The sequence below is a fragment of the Nansenia antarctica genome, assembly GCF_963989245.1.
Source record: "Nansenia antarctica genome assembly, chromosome: 19".
NCBI classification, from domain to species: Eukaryota; Metazoa; Chordata; class Actinopteri; order Argentiniformes; family Microstomatidae; genus Nansenia; species Nansenia antarctica.
In genome coordinates this window covers 20,359,464-20,378,272 of record NC_137692.1, presented here as the reverse complement: position 1 = coordinate 20,378,272, position 18,809 = coordinate 20,359,464, and the positions used below count along the sequence as shown (strand labels likewise).

The 18,809-nt window shown below is 41.4% G+C and overlaps 2 protein-coding genes across 3 annotated transcripts in view; one reads left to right on the top strand and one right to left on the bottom strand.

Moving 5' to 3' along the window:
• Positions 1-17,928, bottom strand: part of pnpt1 (polyribonucleotide nucleotidyltransferase 1) — an 18,352-nt gene extending 424 nt beyond the window's left edge. Inside the window, exons 1-28 of one of the 2 annotated variants that reach the window (XM_080548871.1) lie at positions 17,739-17,928; positions 16,870-16,930; positions 16,706-16,780; positions 16,336-16,441; positions 15,626-15,675; positions 15,289-15,352; positions 14,747-14,794; positions 14,371-14,484; positions 12,671-12,792; positions 11,625-11,689; positions 10,901-10,952; positions 10,737-10,794; positions 10,239-10,335; positions 9,706-9,808; positions 9,361-9,431; positions 9,230-9,266; positions 8,760-8,826; positions 8,514-8,603; positions 7,942-7,995; positions 7,454-7,563; positions 7,110-7,181; positions 6,243-6,306; positions 5,864-5,947; positions 4,891-4,974; positions 1,757-1,863; positions 1,317-1,372; positions 937-1,015; positions 676-723 (exon numbers count right to left, since the gene is read on the bottom strand). In XM_080548871.1, coding sequence (XP_080404997.1) covers positions 676-723; positions 937-1,015; positions 1,317-1,372; positions 1,757-1,863; positions 4,891-4,974; positions 5,864-5,947; positions 6,243-6,306; positions 7,110-7,181; positions 7,454-7,563; positions 7,942-7,995; positions 8,514-8,603; positions 8,760-8,826; positions 9,230-9,266; positions 9,361-9,431; positions 9,706-9,808; positions 10,239-10,335; positions 10,737-10,794; positions 10,901-10,952; positions 11,625-11,689; positions 12,671-12,792; positions 14,371-14,484; positions 14,747-14,794; positions 15,289-15,352; positions 15,626-15,675; positions 16,336-16,441; positions 16,706-16,780; positions 16,870-16,930; positions 17,739-17,890 — 2,190 coding nt within the window. In that variant the 5' untranslated portion in view covers positions 17,891-17,928. Of the gene's footprint in view, positions 1-675; positions 724-936; positions 1,016-1,316; positions 1,373-1,756; positions 1,864-4,890; positions 4,975-5,863; positions 5,948-6,242; positions 6,307-7,109; positions 7,182-7,453; positions 7,564-7,941; positions 7,996-8,513; positions 8,604-8,759; positions 8,827-9,229; positions 9,267-9,360; positions 9,432-9,705; positions 9,809-10,238; positions 10,336-10,736; positions 10,795-10,900; positions 10,953-11,624; positions 11,690-12,670; positions 12,793-14,370; positions 14,485-14,746; positions 14,795-15,288; positions 15,353-15,625; positions 15,676-16,335; positions 16,442-16,705; positions 16,781-16,869; positions 16,931-17,738 lie in introns of those variants that run through there. The other variant, XR_013937913.1, reaches the window with a different exon arrangement.
• Positions 3,391-4,803, top strand: LOC308174231 (E3 ubiquitin-protein ligase TRIM35-like; the record flags this gene model as incomplete). Its single annotated transcript, XM_080549312.1, has 1 exon — positions 3,391-4,803. One exon carries the CDS (start codon positions 3,391-3,393, stop codon positions 4,801-4,803), a length of 1,413 nt encoding a protein of 470 aa, XP_080405438.1.
• Positions 17,929-18,809: the final 881 nt, after the last annotated feature.

The following is an 18,809-nucleotide window of genomic DNA, read 5'->3' as shown; positions in this document are numbered from 1 at the left end:
AGAGTCATTATACCAACTGTTAGTCACGTCACACACTACAAAGATATACAGTGCCTTCGGAAAGTATTCGGAACCCTTTTCCAGATGTTGTTGGGTTATAGACTCAATTTAAAGATGCATTAAGATGGACTCAATTCAACCTATTGAGTGATTTGTTGATGACGTTTTTGCATTTTAGCTAAGCAAAGGGTCTGAATACTTATATACATTAAGTATTTCTGTATTTCTATTTTAATACTTTGACTGAAATTTCACAAAACATGTTTTCGCTTTATCACACTTACATTTAATCCATTTTAAATTGAGTGTATAAAACAACAAAATGGTGAAAAAAATGAATACTTCCCAAAGGCACTGTACTTTCTTGACATTATGGCTATGTTTACACTTGGTATTAACATCCAAGCAAACACTGTACGTAACTGCAAACTTTGAAGTTAGACTATGGTGTGCTTGGCGAGGTTGGTGCCAATGTAACATTATTCATACGACTAGCATTGCGGTGGCAGAAAACCTTGGTGCCAACACAGTAGCATGACAACTTGCCAGCCAGCAATCAATGCACAGGCACTGTAGTAAGTATGTGGAGGAAATATGGGAACGCATATCTGCTATTGTAAGAGACTGAGGGGTGTGATTTGGCTGAGTGTGTTTCTACAGTAACACATACTGTACCTGGATCTGCTGTCCCACTTCTAACCCAAGAGCACTGGGATGTTTTATCTGAAACAGACGGAACATGAACAATTAATCATTTTCATTTCAGTCAGTAATCTTTGGTGAAACATTCACTGACTTTTTTTCTTACATTATCGATTTCTCTGGTTTTTTAATTCTAAACAGAATTATACTGCAATCCATTTAATGAAATGTGCTACATCAATTTTGATTGACAAAAGTTTGGTACAACTGTATATTCTAGTGCAGGACTCGTACCCTCTTGTGGTCCAGCTGAGAGTTGTGGAGGAGAACGGCACTCATGTTGGGGTACAGCTTCACCATGACACCAATGTCCCTGTGGTGGAAAAGAGAGACAGAGAGAAAGGAAGGAAGGGGGAGAGAGAGACAGGAATGGAAAGAGAGAGAGAGATATGCAACAAGTCGCATACCGGTAATAACTCCCACAATCAGTATCTACAGTATGTGTAGCAAGTGTCAATACCTGCATATGCAAACTTCCACCTGTGATCATTGAATAGTTCATTCATTCATCATTTCATTTTACTCCATGAATTGACTGAATTTAAATCGCACCCCAAAATGTACCCCAAACCTAGTGTGTGATAGATACACTACATTGTCTAGCGAAACGTTACCTGATCTCTATGATGGTCGCTGTGTAAACAGCTCCAAACTCCAGCTGCAGATCTTGCTGCAAGGAGGGAAGACATCCTGATTAGTTTACTAATCCAATTAATGAGACAACTGAAAATATATTTCAATAAGTCAAATGCATAGTTTAATATGTATAGCATAATGATACTGCTGGCTGCACTGTAGCCTCTTTTCTAAATATGACAGACAGTCTTCACATGATCTTGAAAACATGTGTATATCAGAAATTGATATGGGAATCGATAAAGAATTGGACCGATAAGGAGAATCGATAAAGGCATCAGTATCGATAAACAATCAATTCCCCTCCCTAATTCAGTATTATGATTCATAATACAGAATGCATTTGCATAAATTCCTCATATAGAGGAATTAAACAAGGGTAACAAACACTGAAGCAGGAGGGTGCAGTAGGACTCACGTCATCCTTGCAGATATCGGTGATGAATTCCTGGGCTTCACTCATGGCGCCCGGCGTCGGAGCGAACACTGAGAACGTCTCTTCGTCCACCTGGCTGATCGTCACACCTGGCCAATCAGAAAGGGGGTGGAGGATAGAGGCACAGAACAACCGGTTATAATACCCCATTATGCACTCATCACTTTCAGACACAATCAGAGCCATGGAGGAGGAGCTAAAAGCTGATGACATCACATTCCTGCTGAACTTCAAGGCCTCCATGGACAGAGCCCAGAGCACACTGCCGGATCCAGAGAAGGTTTCAGGAGCACTGATAGACGTGGCAAAGCACCTGGGCAACCTGCAGTTCAGAGTCTGGGAGAAGATGCAGGGAATGGTGGAATACTCTCCTGTGATTCTGGACCCCAACACTGCCCACCCATGTCTCATCCTGTCTGAGGATCTGACCAGTGTGACATACAGACAAGAGGAACAGCAGCTTCCTGACAACCCAGAGAGGTTTGACTACTATGCTGGGGTCCTGGGCTCTGAGGGCTTTGACTCAGGGACGCACAGCTGGGACGTTGAGGTGGGGGGGAATACAGCCTATGGCCTGGGTGTGATGACAGAGTCTACAGACAGGAAGGGAGTCTATTGGGATGGATCCTGGCAGCTTGAGTGTGATGATGGGAAGTTTTATACAGGTGTTCCAGGTAGTCCAAACACTCCCCTCACAGTGAGCCAGAACCCCCAGAGGGTCAGAGTGCAGCTGGACTGGGACAGAGGAGAGCTGTCGTTCTCTGACCCTGACACTAACACACACCTACGCACACTCACTCACACACACTGAGAAAGTATTTCCAATTATCTACAACAATTGTAGTCTTCATCCTCTGAGGGTGTTCCCAGCGAAGGTGTCTGTATCCATGGTTACACCCTGTCTGAATCAATGATGAACTAACTTACAGTACATACTTTTGTACCTTTGCACTTCTCTGAGACAATCAAAGATCAGAGAATCACAACACAAACTCGCTAGTCGAGCCCAAAATACCGCAACGAAATGGATTGGGTGAGTACACATACTGCATATTAAAGGTCCGCAAACCAATAGATTAAATAATCTAATCCAGACTACCTTGTGTGTGTGTGTGTGTGTGTGTGTGTGTGTGTGTGTGTGTGTGTGTGTGTGTGTGTGTTGGTATGACCACTAGGACAGTCAGCATGGTGAATTACAATGCAAGACAACATCAACAACAGGAAATGGGTTTGTGTTAAGATGATGAACACACACACACACACATGACATAATTCTGCTTGTGACCCTTGAACACAGTGACTCATACCTTGCCTGAAGCTCCACCCTCTAACCTGTTGAGCAGGAAACAGTGGAGAGCAGAAGTGAACCACAGACAGAAGGCTAACATTCAGCTCTCTGGTGCTGCTGTTCACTAGCATGACCCACAACATCACATATGTAGGACTCTCTGAAGGACTTTACACTCATTTACCATCAACATTCAAAACAACCACAAAGGAAGAAGCAACACCGTCAAAATCTGGATTTGACTTCCTACTGACTTCAACGCGGTGAGTTTTCAGACGTGAACTTTCACCTCAGAAGCCATTACAGGGGAGACGGAGGTGGTGAGAAAATGGCGTCTAAACCCTCTCTCTCTGAGGAGAATCTCTCCTGTTCTGTGTGCTGTGACATCTTCAAGGATCCTGTTGTCCTCCGTTGTAGCCACAGCTTCTGTAAAACCTGTCTGCAGGAATTCTGGAAACAGAAAGACACTCGGGAATGTCCAATGTGCAGGAGAAAATCATCCATGGATCCTCCTTGTAGCCTGGTGTTAAAGAACCTGTGTGAGGACTTCTTACAGGAGAGAAGTCAGAGAGCTGCAGCAGGGTCTGAGGTGCTCTGCAGTCTGCACAGTGAGAAACTCAAGCTTTTCTGTCTGAAGGATAAACAGCCCATCTGTGTGATATGTCAGACTTCAAAACAGCATAAAAAACATGAATGTTGCCCCGTAGATGAAGCTGTACTGGATCATAAGTGCAAATTCCAGACTGCACTGAAACCCTTAAAGAAGAAGCTGAAGACCTTTCAAAAGTTTAAACTGACTTGTGATGAAACAGCTAAACATATTGAGAGCCAGGCCCAGTGCACAGAGAGGCAGATGAAGGAGGAGTTTGAGAAGCTTCACCAGTTTCTACGAGATGAAGAGAGAGTCAGGATCGCAGCACTGAGGGAGGAAGAGGAGCAGAAGAGGCAGATGATGAAGAGGAAGATTGAGGGGCTGAGCGGAGAGATATCATCACTTTCAGACACAATCAGAGCCATGGAGGAGGAGCTAAAAGCTGATGACATCACATTCCTGCTGAACTTCAAGGCCTCCATGGACAGAGCCAAGTTCACACTGCCGGATCCAGAGAAGGTTTCAGGAGCACTGATAGACGTGGCAAAGCACCTGGGCAACCTGCAGTTCAGAGTCTGGGAGAAGATGCAGGGAATGGTGGAATACTCTCCTGTGATTCTGGACCCCAACACTGCCGACCCATGTCTCATCCTATCTGAGGATCTGACCAGTGTGACATACAGAGAAGAGAGACAGCAGCTTCCTGACAACCCAGAGAGGTTTGACTGCATTGCTGTGGTCCTGGGCTCTGAGGGCTTTGACTCAGGGACACACAGCTGGGACGTTGAGGTGGGGGGGAATACAGACTATAGCCTGGGTGTGATGACAGAGTCTACAGACAGGAAGGGAGGCTCAAGCTATTGGGGTAGATCCTGTCGGCTTGAGTGTTATGATGGGGAGTTTTATACACATGTTCCAGGTAGTCCATACACTCCCCTCACAGTGAGCCAGAACCCCCAGAGGGTCAGAGTGCAGCTGGACTGGGACAGAGGAAAGTTGTCATTCTCTGACCCTGACACTAACACACACCTACGCACACTCACACACACCTTCACTGAGAAAGTCTTTCCAATTATCAAGAATGCTGGTGATCCTCTGAGGGTGTTACCAGCAAAGGTGTCTGTATCCATGGTTACGCCCTCTGTCTGAATCAATGATGAACTAACTTACAGTACGTACTTGGAAGACCGCGGCCCAGATATGTAGTTAACCAAGGTGTTTTCCAACAGCTGTTACCTGTTTGGGCTTGTAGCCTGCGGAGGTTGTAGCCTCCTGGGCCAACGAACCGTGCTCTTCTGGAGACTGGGACTCGAACGTTCTCTACAAAAGACAGACAGGACACAGATACATGTATCTTACGGACTATTCCACTGATTTTTATGTATTGTATCATGTACCATCTATAGGTATGTTGTTTAAGGGTGAAATCCTCCCACGATATATCAAAGCAGCTAAACAGAGATGCTGTTTAAAGCACCAATCACAGATTCAACCAAATAGTTCTCAGTTTGTTTTTGTTTCTTTACCTAGCAAGGCTAGACACAGAATGTTGAAATAATCGGACGCAAAATGTTGGAAAATGTATGAAATATCTTTAGCTTTACACATAACTAAAAATTCCCATCGACATCAACGCAAGATATACATGAATGTCCTGTGTGCGGATCTACAGTTAAAGATTCCATCCCAAATCTATTGTATAACAGATCAGTATAGCCTGCCAGCTATAATTCACCCTCAGGAATCAAGTCTATTCATTTTAATTATTTTGAAGTGAATATAGTACAGGTGCAACTAAAAAAAATTGAATATCGTGCAAAAGTTCATTCATTTCAGTAATTCAACTTAAAGGGTTGAACTTAAATATTATATAGACTCATTGCATTGTACATATGCATGATTATACTTTTCAGAGGGCTGACATTTCTGTATTTAAAATCCTTTTCTTATTGATTTCATGTAATATTAAACATTTCTGAGATATTTAATTTGGGGTTTTCATAAGCTGTAAGCCATAATCATCAAATGTATAACAAACAAAGGCTTTAAATATCTCGCTTTGCATGTAATGAGTCTATATAATATCTAAGTTGAACCCTTTAAGTTGAATTACTGAAATAAATGAACTTTTGCACGACATTCACATTTTTTGAGTTGCACCTGTAGATGACAGGAGAGAAGGAAGGTTTAGCGGTCAACACAATCTTACCGACAACCGGACCGTTCTCCTTCCTGACCGCCCTGGGTTTGGCGATGGTCTTGTTCATAATACCCAGAATCTCCCTCTTGGCCACTGGAAGACAGATCAGATAGAGATGAGGGACTGGTGACCTATGTAGCTCCATCTCAATCTCGTCACCCTTCTCCTTAAGAGTGTGCTTGTGCAATTCACCCACATGGATTTAAAAATCATTAGGTTTTAAGCATGGGGTTGGGGCTTGAGGGAGCATATTTCTTACAGTAGTCTTTTCTTTTTTTTTTTATCTGTGTGGGGGAGTAGTGCACACGTCCAGACTTCAGGAATAAGGGTGAAGAACTGGGATACATAGTTTGATTTGGTATGGGGCCCATTTAGGTAATGTGTTTACCTGTTGCCTGCTGGATGGCTTCCATCACTAGCTTCAGGGGCAACCCTGGAATCTTGACATCAGCCTAGAATAGAACAGAATTGAATGGAATGTTGTTATTGTCCGTCCCAGGGTGGTCATTGGCTTAGAAACAAGACGGAGTCTTTTCATATCACCTCTTTTAAAGAAGGCCTTAAGACACATCTTTAGTAGCTAGCCTACCCTTCCTCCTAGACTCTGATTGCTGCATTTATGATGGTTATATCTTTGTTTTCTTCTTTATTTTTACTATTTGTATATTTTGACATTTCTTTTATGCACCAGGGGACTCGTTTATAACCGTTGCCTATGCACAAGAAAGGGCTTGAACTGTTACTGAACGCACATATGGAGGCAACACAGCATCAGCCTGTAACACAACATCAGTCTGTAACACAACATCAGTCAGGATGCGGCCACTAGTGCCTGCACGTGGAGCACAGGGCTGTGGCACATTGGGGTTGTAGAGCATTGGGGTTGTAGAGCATTGGGGTTGTAGAGCATTGGGGCTGGCTGAAAGGCTCAACCGCATCTCAATCTCACAGCATAAGAAATGTATCTTCTTACCGTTGCTCTCTGACATTGCCATGTGTTTGCCAAATGTATATTACCTCATTTGTATGTACGCATGTGTGTAGTGTGTAGTTCTCCGCCCAGTTTTTATAAACGAGGCCACAGGTTATTATTGCATAATGATAATGAAAAGCGCTTTAGGAATGTAATAAGTTATAATTATTATTACGTGGGAAGTGGAAGAAGCAATGTATATTATGAAGAAAAAATACAACCAAGACAACACAGACAAGACAACACAGGAAACCCCTTGGCTGCTCAGCTGCAGTACGCTACCTGTAAGGCGTTGATGCCCTTGTTCGTTCCCGCCAGTTTGAAGTCCATGTCTCCTAGATAGTCCTCTATTCCCTGGTAAGGACAGAAACACACAATAGGCATGGGGGCCCTGAGGAAAGCGTTCTATGCTGAAACATTAGGCATTCTGTATGTCGCTTGATTCAATTTTATTTCCGATGCAGACAACTGAGAAGGTTTTTCTGGGATAGTCCCAGAGTTTGAAGTGTCCTGGAGGGTAAGAATGTTTTCTAAAACAAAATGCATGTAGCATAGTAAATATAAATATCATTAATTTGAAGTGTAACTTCAAGATTGATAAAGGGCGTTAGGAGGTAAGCGTGTACCAGGATGTCAGTCAAGAGTCTGTAGTCTTGAATCTCAGTGGGCTTCTCTGGGTTGGGTTTGGAGATGAGACCCACGGCGACGCCTGCTACGGCTGAGGAGATGGGCACACCTGGAACACACGTGACGTGTCACTGTAAACACGCTCATCATTGATATTGTACCACTGACCGTGTACAGTATTATTGAGTAGTAGTATTTTCATTATGTAGTGGGTTTGTAATGCCTTTATGTACATTTAGAATGTTATATTAGTCAAATGCATGTGCTTTATACATAATGTATGAAAACTGTCATTATCAAACGTCAAATCAAGTCCTTGTGACAGTTTCTGTTCAGTTGAATGTTATATTAGTCAAAATGCATGTGCTTTATACATAATGTATGAAAAGCCCTGAATAAAGTAAAAAACTGTCATTATGAAACGTCAAATCAAGTCCTTGTGACAGTTTGTGTTCAGTTGATATATTCATCTAGTTAAATGCAGTACCTGCATCCATCAGAGCCAGACTTCCCCCACAAGCCGAGGCCATCGACGAGGATCCTGGGAGAGAGAAGAGAGGAATCCTGAGACATCAGGACGTGGGAGGATTTCAACCTTAAACAAATCCTGAGACATCTTCTGCCCCTCAGCACTGCGTCTCCTAAAGACACCCGCTTTCCCCTCTACTGTGTCCCTAAGAACTTCTATTGCCCCCCTTGTACTGTTTCTCTGTTTCTCCAGTGTAAAACAATAAATAATAATAATTGGTTCAGAAGAAGGTGATAGAAGAAGGTTTTTCCTTCTATCAATGGCCCCCGGGCCTGAGCTGGATTACTCTTCCTGCTACGACTGGTGGATTGATGATTCACTTGCTTAGTATTCAAATGTATTGATTGTAAGTCGCTTTGGAATAAGGCGTCTGCTAAATGCCAAAAATGTAAAAAAATAAATAAATAAATGTAATCAGTCAAGGGAACAACTCAAACCGTACTCTATAACTATCATTTGTTGAATTTCTCAGCTATGATCTAACCATTGAACAACCGAGAGAATCATCCGTCCCTAGAAACCCAACGCACCATTGGACTCCAGTACTTCCGAGGTGACTCTGATGGTGAAAGGGAAGTCTTTGGGGATGACGGGTCTGAGAGCCTTCTCTGCCAACGCACCTGTGGTCAGAGATACGATAGAAACGGGGACATCAACTTGACCATAACACACACACACACGCTCACAAACACACACATTCACACTCACACACAAACACACTCGTACGCTCACACGAACACACTCTCACACACTGAGTCTGCTTTACTACCACTCACCGTGACCCAGCTCTCGCCTGTTCATTCCACTCATCTTCCCAATCTCATTGGTGGCATATGGAGGGAACTGAAACAAAACAATACTTACGTAAATACGTAAAATATTTAAATCTAAGCTAAAAACCTTAATGTTTTGCACCAGTTATGATTAAACACAAACACTTCTATCAATGTCTTTTTTCCATTAACTATTATCATTTTAAATGTTTTATCTATTTACTTCTTATATTTGCTTTTATTCATTGTAATTATTATTTTCTTATGCTCCTCTTGCTGTAATTTTAATAATGTATGTAAAGCACTTGGAATTGCCCCTGTTGTATGAAATGTGCTATACAAATAAACTTGCCTTGCCTTGCCTTGCCTTACTTACAGTATCAAATCCATGTATGTGAAATGACATCCTAATTGCTTTCTAGTAAAACAGGTCAAATTACAGGGGACATTTGTCCTCATAAAATCAAACTCACTTCATAATGGAGCATGAAATTCTTGTCTTTGACTCCACTGATTAAAGAGAGAGAAAATACATTTTCAAAGTACATCACACAAATTTGGTTGAAATATATTACCAGTCTCTAATGAATGATTTATAAATTACCTTAATGCTGTAGTGATGATATCTGTTTTAACACTGGATTCCAAGGAGTCAAATGTAACAGAACACAGCACCTGGGGGGGGAAAAAATGCATTTATCCTCAGCGCTACAATTACATGTAGTGGACACTAGGTGTCGCTGTTAGCTTACACATTGTAGCTTACACACTGTGGCTTACACACAAGCCAGTCACCTTAAATCTGTGATGGGGAGTCTTCACTATACGGCCATGATATCGCCGCAATATCAAAACTATATAGTCAAAATGGTCAAAATGTATGAAAATGTAAATGATCTATTTGGTCTTCCCCTCTCAGAGGGTGATGTTGAGACACCCACTAGCCTACCTGTGTCTGTCCCCTCTGGAACAGCGCTGACCCATGCAGGGGCCTAAAGATGTCCGCCTCACAGGAGATGTTTCTCAGTGAAGTCAGGTCTCTGCCGTCACACCTGTCAGAACAAAACATCAAACCTAACCCAACAAACTTGACTTCATGGTTTCATACCATGCAGGGTGACTGCTGTTAGTGCATTACGAAGAGGAGACCTTGCCAGTAAGAATTCCATTGTACTATCATACACTCCCCGGTATCCCAGTATATACAGTATGAGTTTAGAATTATAAGGTTCTATCTTTAGGGTAGTTCAGAGATATTGAGCGTCAAAGTTTTTACATTCCATTATGTTTTGTGAGATGGAACCTTTGTATTTTATTAATTACTAACTCAAAAATGTCAACATTTTAAAAATAACACCACACAGGCATTAATAAACACCTAATGGATCAGATTATGTAAAAAACTCAATTTGGACAAAAATTGAGATAGAACCTTATAATTCTAACATCACGACAGTATGACAATCAAAACGTTGAAGGTACCTCCTGTACTCATTCAGGACCAGATTGCGGAACACCTCTTTGGACACAGCGTTGAAAGACTCCATCACCTCGAAAGGTTCCGCTTGAGCATATTTCTCTACAGCGGAACAAAGCACAAGCATACGAAGAGATGAGAATTATCCATTTGAAAATGTCAAAGCTTTGAATGAAAAAAGCTTCCCATTTGAAGTTTAATTGAGAGATCGACAATAATTGCAATTACAATTTCAATTTATTTCCTGTATTAACAGAATTTAAATCCAATCGACCGCAACCCTGATTTATGAAGGGGTTTTTTAACAGACGGAACACAGCATTTGATCATTCAGAAATCCAGCTACTAATGTTCTCATTCACTTTACATCTGTGTTTTTCAGTCTTGTTAAAGTAAAAATGTATGTACATACTTGTATTGCATTTTGATTGTATTTTACTTCTCTAATACTGACATACAGTAATATCTCTATATACAGTCACATCACAATGATGCAATAATACCTTTAATCTGCTCCTCTGTTTCTAGTCGTACTTTGTTAATGGCGTCATCTCTGGAAATCTAAAAAAAGGCACCCGACAGTCAGTTACTGATCTCTCTTGACATGAAAAGCACCACCGACACACAACACAAGGGGGCGATACAAGCAGCTGATTTAGATACTTACTTTGTCATGAGAAAAGTCTGTGAAGACGGCATAGATCTTCTCTGTGGCTAACCTGGAAGAAGAAAGCAGTGTGGACATCCAAGTGACCACCACAAAACAGGAGGGACATAAGATATATCACATCAGATAGAGGGGGTCTATTTCACAAGCCTTTACTGTGTTTAATACTGTGTATTAACAGTCAGTCAGTCAGTCAGTCAGTCAGTCAGTGTGCATGCGTGTCCATGTGCATGTGAGAGACCTGGGTCACGTGTGTCTATTAGGGATGTGCATAACTACATTTTTCATATTCGAATAATCGGTGGGTGCTATGAACGAATAATCGATTTTTCGATGTGTGCCGACATTCACAAAGGCAGCCGTGGATCATCGGCAACAAAACAAACAACGTAATATCAGGTCAGATGAAGTATTTGAAACACTTTGAAACACTTTCAGGGTTTGCTTGAGGGCCTGCCAGGAGGGTTTGGGTTTTGGGGACTATTCCATCGGTTCCATAAAGCCTGCCTAACTCAATCATGCAGTTAAGTATTTCAAATGATTAAAAAATACTATTTGAACCTACTGTAGGTTTGATATGTGTGGTAATAGTCTGAATAAAATGAACAGATAAACATTGAGAGATGTCTTACTGTCGTAGGTTTGATATGTGTGGTAAAAGTCTGGTAAAAGTCTGGTAAAAGTCTGAATAAAATGAACAAATAAACATTGAGAGACGTCTTACTGTCGTGCATAATCCACCATGTCTGCAGGGGCGGTGAAGATTTTGGGAGGGGTGCGCTTGGTGACCTTCAAATCAAATGAAATCACATTTCACAAGACTGCTACAACACACTTAACGACAAAGAGGAGACCATAGAAGACCATAAGAAGACCATCATAATTCATAAAAGAACCAAACTTCATTGAATGTGTTTTTTTTGTGACAAAAAAGTATGTGCTCCAATCACCGAAAAATAAGTCAATAAATAAGTCGTAGAAATTATTGGAAACTCAAGACTGCCATGACATACATGTTCTTTACAAGTGTATGTAAACGTTTGACCACAATTGTATGTATACGAGATACAAGATCTTGTTATTGCCACACAATTGAGGTTGTTGGAATTACACAACCGGTACTCATAGTGGGGAGCTGTAATGTATATTCACTGATATACATTACAGACATAAAGCTACGAAGATAAGACAGACAATACAATACAACATTATGTACAATAAGTGTATAATAATACAGGGGTGCAAACTGGTGATGGCCCAAAAAGGTGACATTTTTTGGGTGGCTAACCTTAGGGGGGGGAATATGGCTAGTACTAATGGTGTTAAATAGATATCACTAGCACTAACGGTGGTTTAACAATGATGCATGTGTAAGTAGCGGCAGGCCTGACCTTAACACCTGCAGAATTACTTCGAAAACAGTTTACCGTGACTGTGTTCTCTATGCTGTCTGGAATTATACCTACCTAAGCGCTTTGAGTTGCATCCGTGTACGAAAGGCGCTATATAAATAAAGTTTCACGTCACTTCACTAGCTCCCTGAAGCTAAAAGTTATTTCAACAGCAGCAGAGTTTAGCAGACAGGGAGATTAGTTAGCTCGCGCATCATGTGACTTGGATGAGACTCAGACGCCCCCCACACCCAAAATATTTTTTGGGCAGATCTACACAATTCACATGGATGACATATTTTGAGATAAAAATAGCTAATTTAGCAGAAAGGTGCACCCCTGATAATAATTATTATCATTATTATTATTATAAACATACCTTCTGTTCTCTGGCCAGCTGCTGTATGGCCAGGATGATCTGCTGTGTGTGTTTCACCCCAACTTTCACTGCGTGGCAGAAGTCCTGCTGCAGCACGTTCTCCGCTGACGCCTCGATCATCACTGGGACACACAGAGGTCAGAGGCCACTAGTCTTGTCTTCTAGTCACTAGTTCTAGGTCTAGGCCACTAGTCCTGTCTTAGGCAGTCTTCAACACACTTGAAAGGTATTGGGGGGGAGACTACTCAAACACATGACACATGACACACGCAATAACAGGCTCTAAAGTCCCTATAAGGTCATCTCTCTTCTCTGCCACAATATTTATTGGAAGAGCATAATATGATAATATGATACATATTATCTATAGGGTTGGGTACCGAAAATCGGTACCGGTAGGTACCGGTTACTTTACATTCGGTATCTACCGTACCGAATTGCAAAGGAGATTTCGGTACCTAATTTCGGTACTTTTCTATCTCGCCCCCTGGTGTCCGGTGTCATGCAACAGTCAACTGGTGACTCGTGACGTCACATCGCCTGTTACATTTGAGCGCACACTGGGCTCAACGTCATAAAGCGACCGAGTAATTTGATTGGACAAGAGGCGTTCCACGAGTGCTGGTCGGATTTCCTGAGCGTATTTACGAACGCACCCCCAAACACTTCAGACAGTAGTCAGGAAAGGTGAACACACACACACAATCGCGTTTGTGACCACCGTCGCAATTCACCTGTGTTTATCTGAATCATCCCTCTCTCTTGGACGTGACAGTCCTTGAAATTAATGCCAAATGGCCTAATGATCATTTATTACTCGATTCGCTCTCAGTGTTGTCTTGCATACGCAGCTCTCCGCGGACAATCATCGGTATATCTTCTTGTAAGTGCTACGATAACATCCACGGAAATATCAAACAGAACTAAACTATAATCGAAACAAGCCAGTGGTATTATATATAGTCAGTTATAGGCCTAGATGACGAGCAAACAATATTTGTTTACTTTATGTTTATAAATCTGTGCCATTAGACAATTATGTCAAAACAAAACAAAAGTCAAAATGACAATAAAAAAGTCAAGAGAGGTGTCGTATTTTGCCAGAGAAGGCAAATATGCTGATCTTTTTGCAAAATAATTGCTGAGGTGGGAGTTTTATTTTTATTTATTTTAATTTGAGTGTATATTTCACTGTAATATTATATATATGTATATTGTGCCTCAGTCAGCAGGAGTTTTATTTTCATTTATTTTAATTTGAGTGTATATTTAACTAATATACGTATATTGTGCCTCAGCAATAAAAAAGTGAAAAGCTGTTTAATTTTGTCGACCGTGTTATTATTATATATATATTATGTCATTTTTAAAAATCAAAAGTACCGAATTAAGTACCGTTTCGGTACTGGTACCGTTTTTAAAGTATCGGTTAGGTACCGGTACCGGATAAAACCCAAACGATACCCAACCCTAATTATCTATAAAGGAATGCATAACACAGTGTGTTATGGTAGAGGAGGCTGGTGAAGGAAGGAAGGAATTGGAGGAAGAGCTTATTGTAATGCATGGAATGGCAAGGTGTTTGATACTATCCCATGAATTACAATGAACCTGTCCTCCGATGTCTACCTCCACCAGCCTCCCTTGGTTTGATGTAAGGGGAAAATGCAGGTGTAAGTCAAATACATGGACTGACTAACCCACTTGGCTGCTGGGGGCTCCGGCTACGATCAGGTTGAGAATGCTGGAGGCCATGTCCTTCCGTGTCGGGTTCACCAGGAATTCTCCGTCCACCAAGCCCACACGCACAGCACCTGGACACCCCATAATACACACGTCACATGGTCATCCCAAAGGACACACACACCACATGGTCAGACACACACACACAACACAGGGAATCATGTACGCTGAGTACAGAACTGAGCCGAGCTGAGCTGTAGTGTACCAGGCTCAGAATCTTTTTTTTGTACTGGGGCTTTCAAAATCTTTCCGATATGGATCTTTCTGGTAAAAAAATAAAGGTTAACACATGTATAGAGGTTTTTTGTTTAACCTCCTGTCTGAGTTACTGACCGATGGGTCCGTTCCATGGTATGTCGGACAGAGCCAGGGCAACCGAGGCTGAGGAAAGAAGAGAAACAGATTAGGTCAGGTGACTGTCTCTATGACAACAACAACCCTCTCATCAGATCATTGGATGCCGTCAACCAAAGGTCAAAGGTGTTTATTCAACGGTTGCTAAGGCAACAGTTATGGGGAGGGCAGCTCCGGATGTGAGGTCCCCTGACTTGAAATTATTTATTTAGTATGAAGACAAAACAATATCTGTGTATGGCACCTGTAGCCTATATTGCAATGTTTGGGGGGTTCAAATCCATCCTGGTATTAGAGCATCTTTTAGGTGATTAGATTTGTGCATCATTCATTTGTGTTGGAAATGGAATTAGGCCATTTAGGGTCACAGGAAACAGTGGGGGTCACAGGAAATGATTGACCGGTCAATTTAGGAATCGCAAGACAAAATGGTTTGGGTACCCCTGACATAGTGGCAGGGTGAGGGGTTAGGGTTGTCCCAAGAATCCCACTTAGCATCTCCCCGACCACAACCTCCTCACCTCCATTGATGGCCAGTACATCTGGGTCGTTGACACCGTCCACAGCCAACAGGTTACACACAACCTTCAGTTAAAACATGAACAGTACAATGAAGGGCAACCGTTTATGATGATATAATATACATAATGGTATTGGTTGTTATGGAAAGTGTATTTCTTCTATCTTCATTTCATTCCTGCCCACCATTTGTTCTATGGAATAATGCCGTACAAAAAATATACTTTCTTTCTTTATATTCATTAAATTGTGCCCCTTGTGATGACCTATGCATTTATTCCAAATACAACCACAAACAAGTGGACAAGCCACTGAATGAAAATTGAAACTATACACTACCTGAGTGTCGTAGAAATACCCAGCAGGAAAGAGGGGTCGTATCGCCCTATCTGAAGAATGAAAAGAAAGAGGTGTGATAAATGGTAAATGGTAAATGGACTGCACTTATATAGCGCCTTTTTTGCTGCTCCAAAGCTGCTCCAAAGCGCTTTACAACGGCCTCTCATTCACACATTCACACACCCATTCACACACCAATGGCGGCAAGCTGCCATGCAAGGCGCTGGCTCGCTCACTGGGAGCAATTTTGGGGTTGAGTGTCTTGCCCAAGGACACTTCGACATGTGGCCAGCCAGGGCTCGAACCGCTGATCTGCCAACCTTGTGATCATTAGACGGCGACTCTACCTCCTGCACCACAGCCGCTCCAATGAAGCAGGTTTCTATCAATCCCGTCTAAGAAAGCTTAGGCTCTTTTTCTTTTACAGTCCAGCAAGACACACGCCTGATTCAACAACATGACTATCCTAACTTCAAACTACTGTGACCGGTTGATAAGTTCAGTCAGCGGTGTTAGTGTCAGGCTAGATCAAAAGCCTACTGCACACAGTTGGTTTCCAAGATCAGAGTTGAATATCTGATTTAGAGTACACAAGACACTGGTGTCAACTTCTGAGATTGTAAAAATGAAAAGTGTGTTACAAATAAAATGGATTATCATTACATGGATTATTATTGGCACTATCTGAGCAGTGTGACCAGTTTTCTTACCGATCAGCCGGCTAGTCAGAATCTCATTGTCCGTGGTGCCCATCTCCCGCCTCAGATAGTTAGTCGGGATTCTACCAGCAGCAGCAGCTTTCTGTCTGTAGTCCACCTGTCAATCAAACAAGATACAGCTTGAGCCACGGGGTCTGCATCAACCTCTATAACAACCTTAAATACACACCATCACCCAGAACCTTAGTGATATAACAGTGTAACTCATTTTGTATGCACTCATTGTATTTTGTGGGGATGTTGAAATACCAAGACCAGATTTTTATTGTACACAATTGAAGGGTAGCCTATTGGAGGAAAGTACTGTAGTGACATAAGTATGATGATTCTGCTTTTGAGAAAATAGGATTAAGTAACTCACTACAAGAGGCATGAACTGGGAGGGAGACGGTTTGGTTTTGCTGACTGCTGTTACCATCACGGAGGTATCCCCGAGCTGGAAAGAGGTGAGAGCATCTTGAGTGACAAAAACAGGAACTGAGAAATGACAAACTCTGTAGTAAGTAATGGAATGTTACACTGTACCTTCACTACTGCAGATCCATCAGCAAACCTAGCAAGCTTCCCAGTTGAGATCTCAAGTTTCCTGTAAAAAGAAAAGAAAAGAAGGGAAATCTAACTAGCCAAACTGAAAGAAGAGATTTGAGACAAAGTCACAGCTATAGATTCAACCATTGACACGGGTCACTCATAATAGAATGAATGAATGAATGAATGGTCTTTATTGTCATTGATATAGTACAGGTACCATACAACGAAATTTAGGAGGGGGGGCTCCCCTGGTGCTAGGATATTTTTTTTTTTTTACTAAAAACAAGAAGGGAAAAGAGCTGGTTTACATAAATAAAGGCTATGTACACTATCCACTATAATATACTGTACAGATAAAACACTGTGCTGTACTCTATGCTATGCTATACCTATTCTAACATTTCCTATCTCTGAACCTTATGTACCCTAGGGTTGTCATATTGCACATAGTATTATTGCACATTCATTTAAAGTGTCGCAGTTTGCAGGTTTGAAATGTTCACAGTTGTGTTTCAGTATTGCACTTATGATTACAATCTAGTAGAATAATGATACCTAGCTTTATCACCCTTAAAATGTGAAAATTGCTGTATTATGTAGGGAACAGAACAGCATGCTGTTTAATAAACAAGTCAGGCCAGGTCATCTGATCATAACAACAATATTTTTCAATGACATTGTGAAAACACAATCGTAAACCACCACTTTGCATAATGAACTTGAACCCTTAGTTCACAGCTGTATCAATCATCTGATCTGACAGCTTAGCTAGAAATCTACAGTAACAGTGACAGTGTAGTTAGTAGATCAAATTATTAATTATTATTATTATTTAGATCACAGTCTAGTAACTGTCAACTTACTTGTCACCCAGATCCACCTCTACCTTTCGGATGGTTCCGTGGCTACTATAAGCGCTGTTGTGGCATAATAAACGCCTTTTAAACTCTCCATAAACGCGCAATTGAAGGTTCAGACGGACCAGCGAGGGCCCGATTCTAAACAGATATCTCATGTTTATAAACGGGGGAATTACAACCTTATTTTGCCCAATTCAATCAGACAGGTTTTTGCGCATGGGGGCATCCATGACAGTCCATCACATGTGCGGAGGTACGTTGTCAAATCCTCGCCTGTGATTGGACAATCGTTGTGCTCTCTCTAAAGCAATCGGGTGCAAAATTCTTTAAAACCTCTTGCGACAGATCGTTCCCCCTTCGCTTTAATTAATTGTTTTACATAATCTGATCCATTAGGTGTTTATTAATGCCTGTGTGGTGTTATTTTTAAAATGTTGACATTTTTGAGTCAGTAATTCATAAAAATACAAAGGTTCCATCTCACAAAAACATAATGGAATGTAAAAACTAAACGGAGATAGAACCTTATCATTCTAAGCTCACGAAATATTAAAATAGATAATTGTATTATTTTAACCGAGATGCTGTTTTCTCTTATTTTGCTATTGGTGTGGTTGTATATCAGAGCTCCAATAGTGGAACTCCGCACATTTACTAGAAGTTAAACTTAATTTAGCATGTAATTAAACATAGTAAATAGGGATCAAGGAACTACAAACAATATGCTAATTATGTTAACACACACACACACACACACACACACACACACAATGAATATGAATATAGAAAAGTGAGTTGAGATGACAAAAGCTAGGTTATTATATAACAAACAGGCATAACATACATAAGGAAAAGCATAAAGTTTAGTAGTCTGGGGGAAACATACATATTGATTTGACAATATATCTCTATCTAGAAAGAATAGAATGAGGCCTGTGTGTTGCAAGGCCATAATAATGTTCACCCTTGGTCTTCCTCTCTTCACCAACAGGGGGCGCTGCAGTCTGCTTGACTTTTGATCTTGTGTTGGGGGCTTTTGCATCTCTCTCTCTCTCACTAACTCTCTCTCTCTCT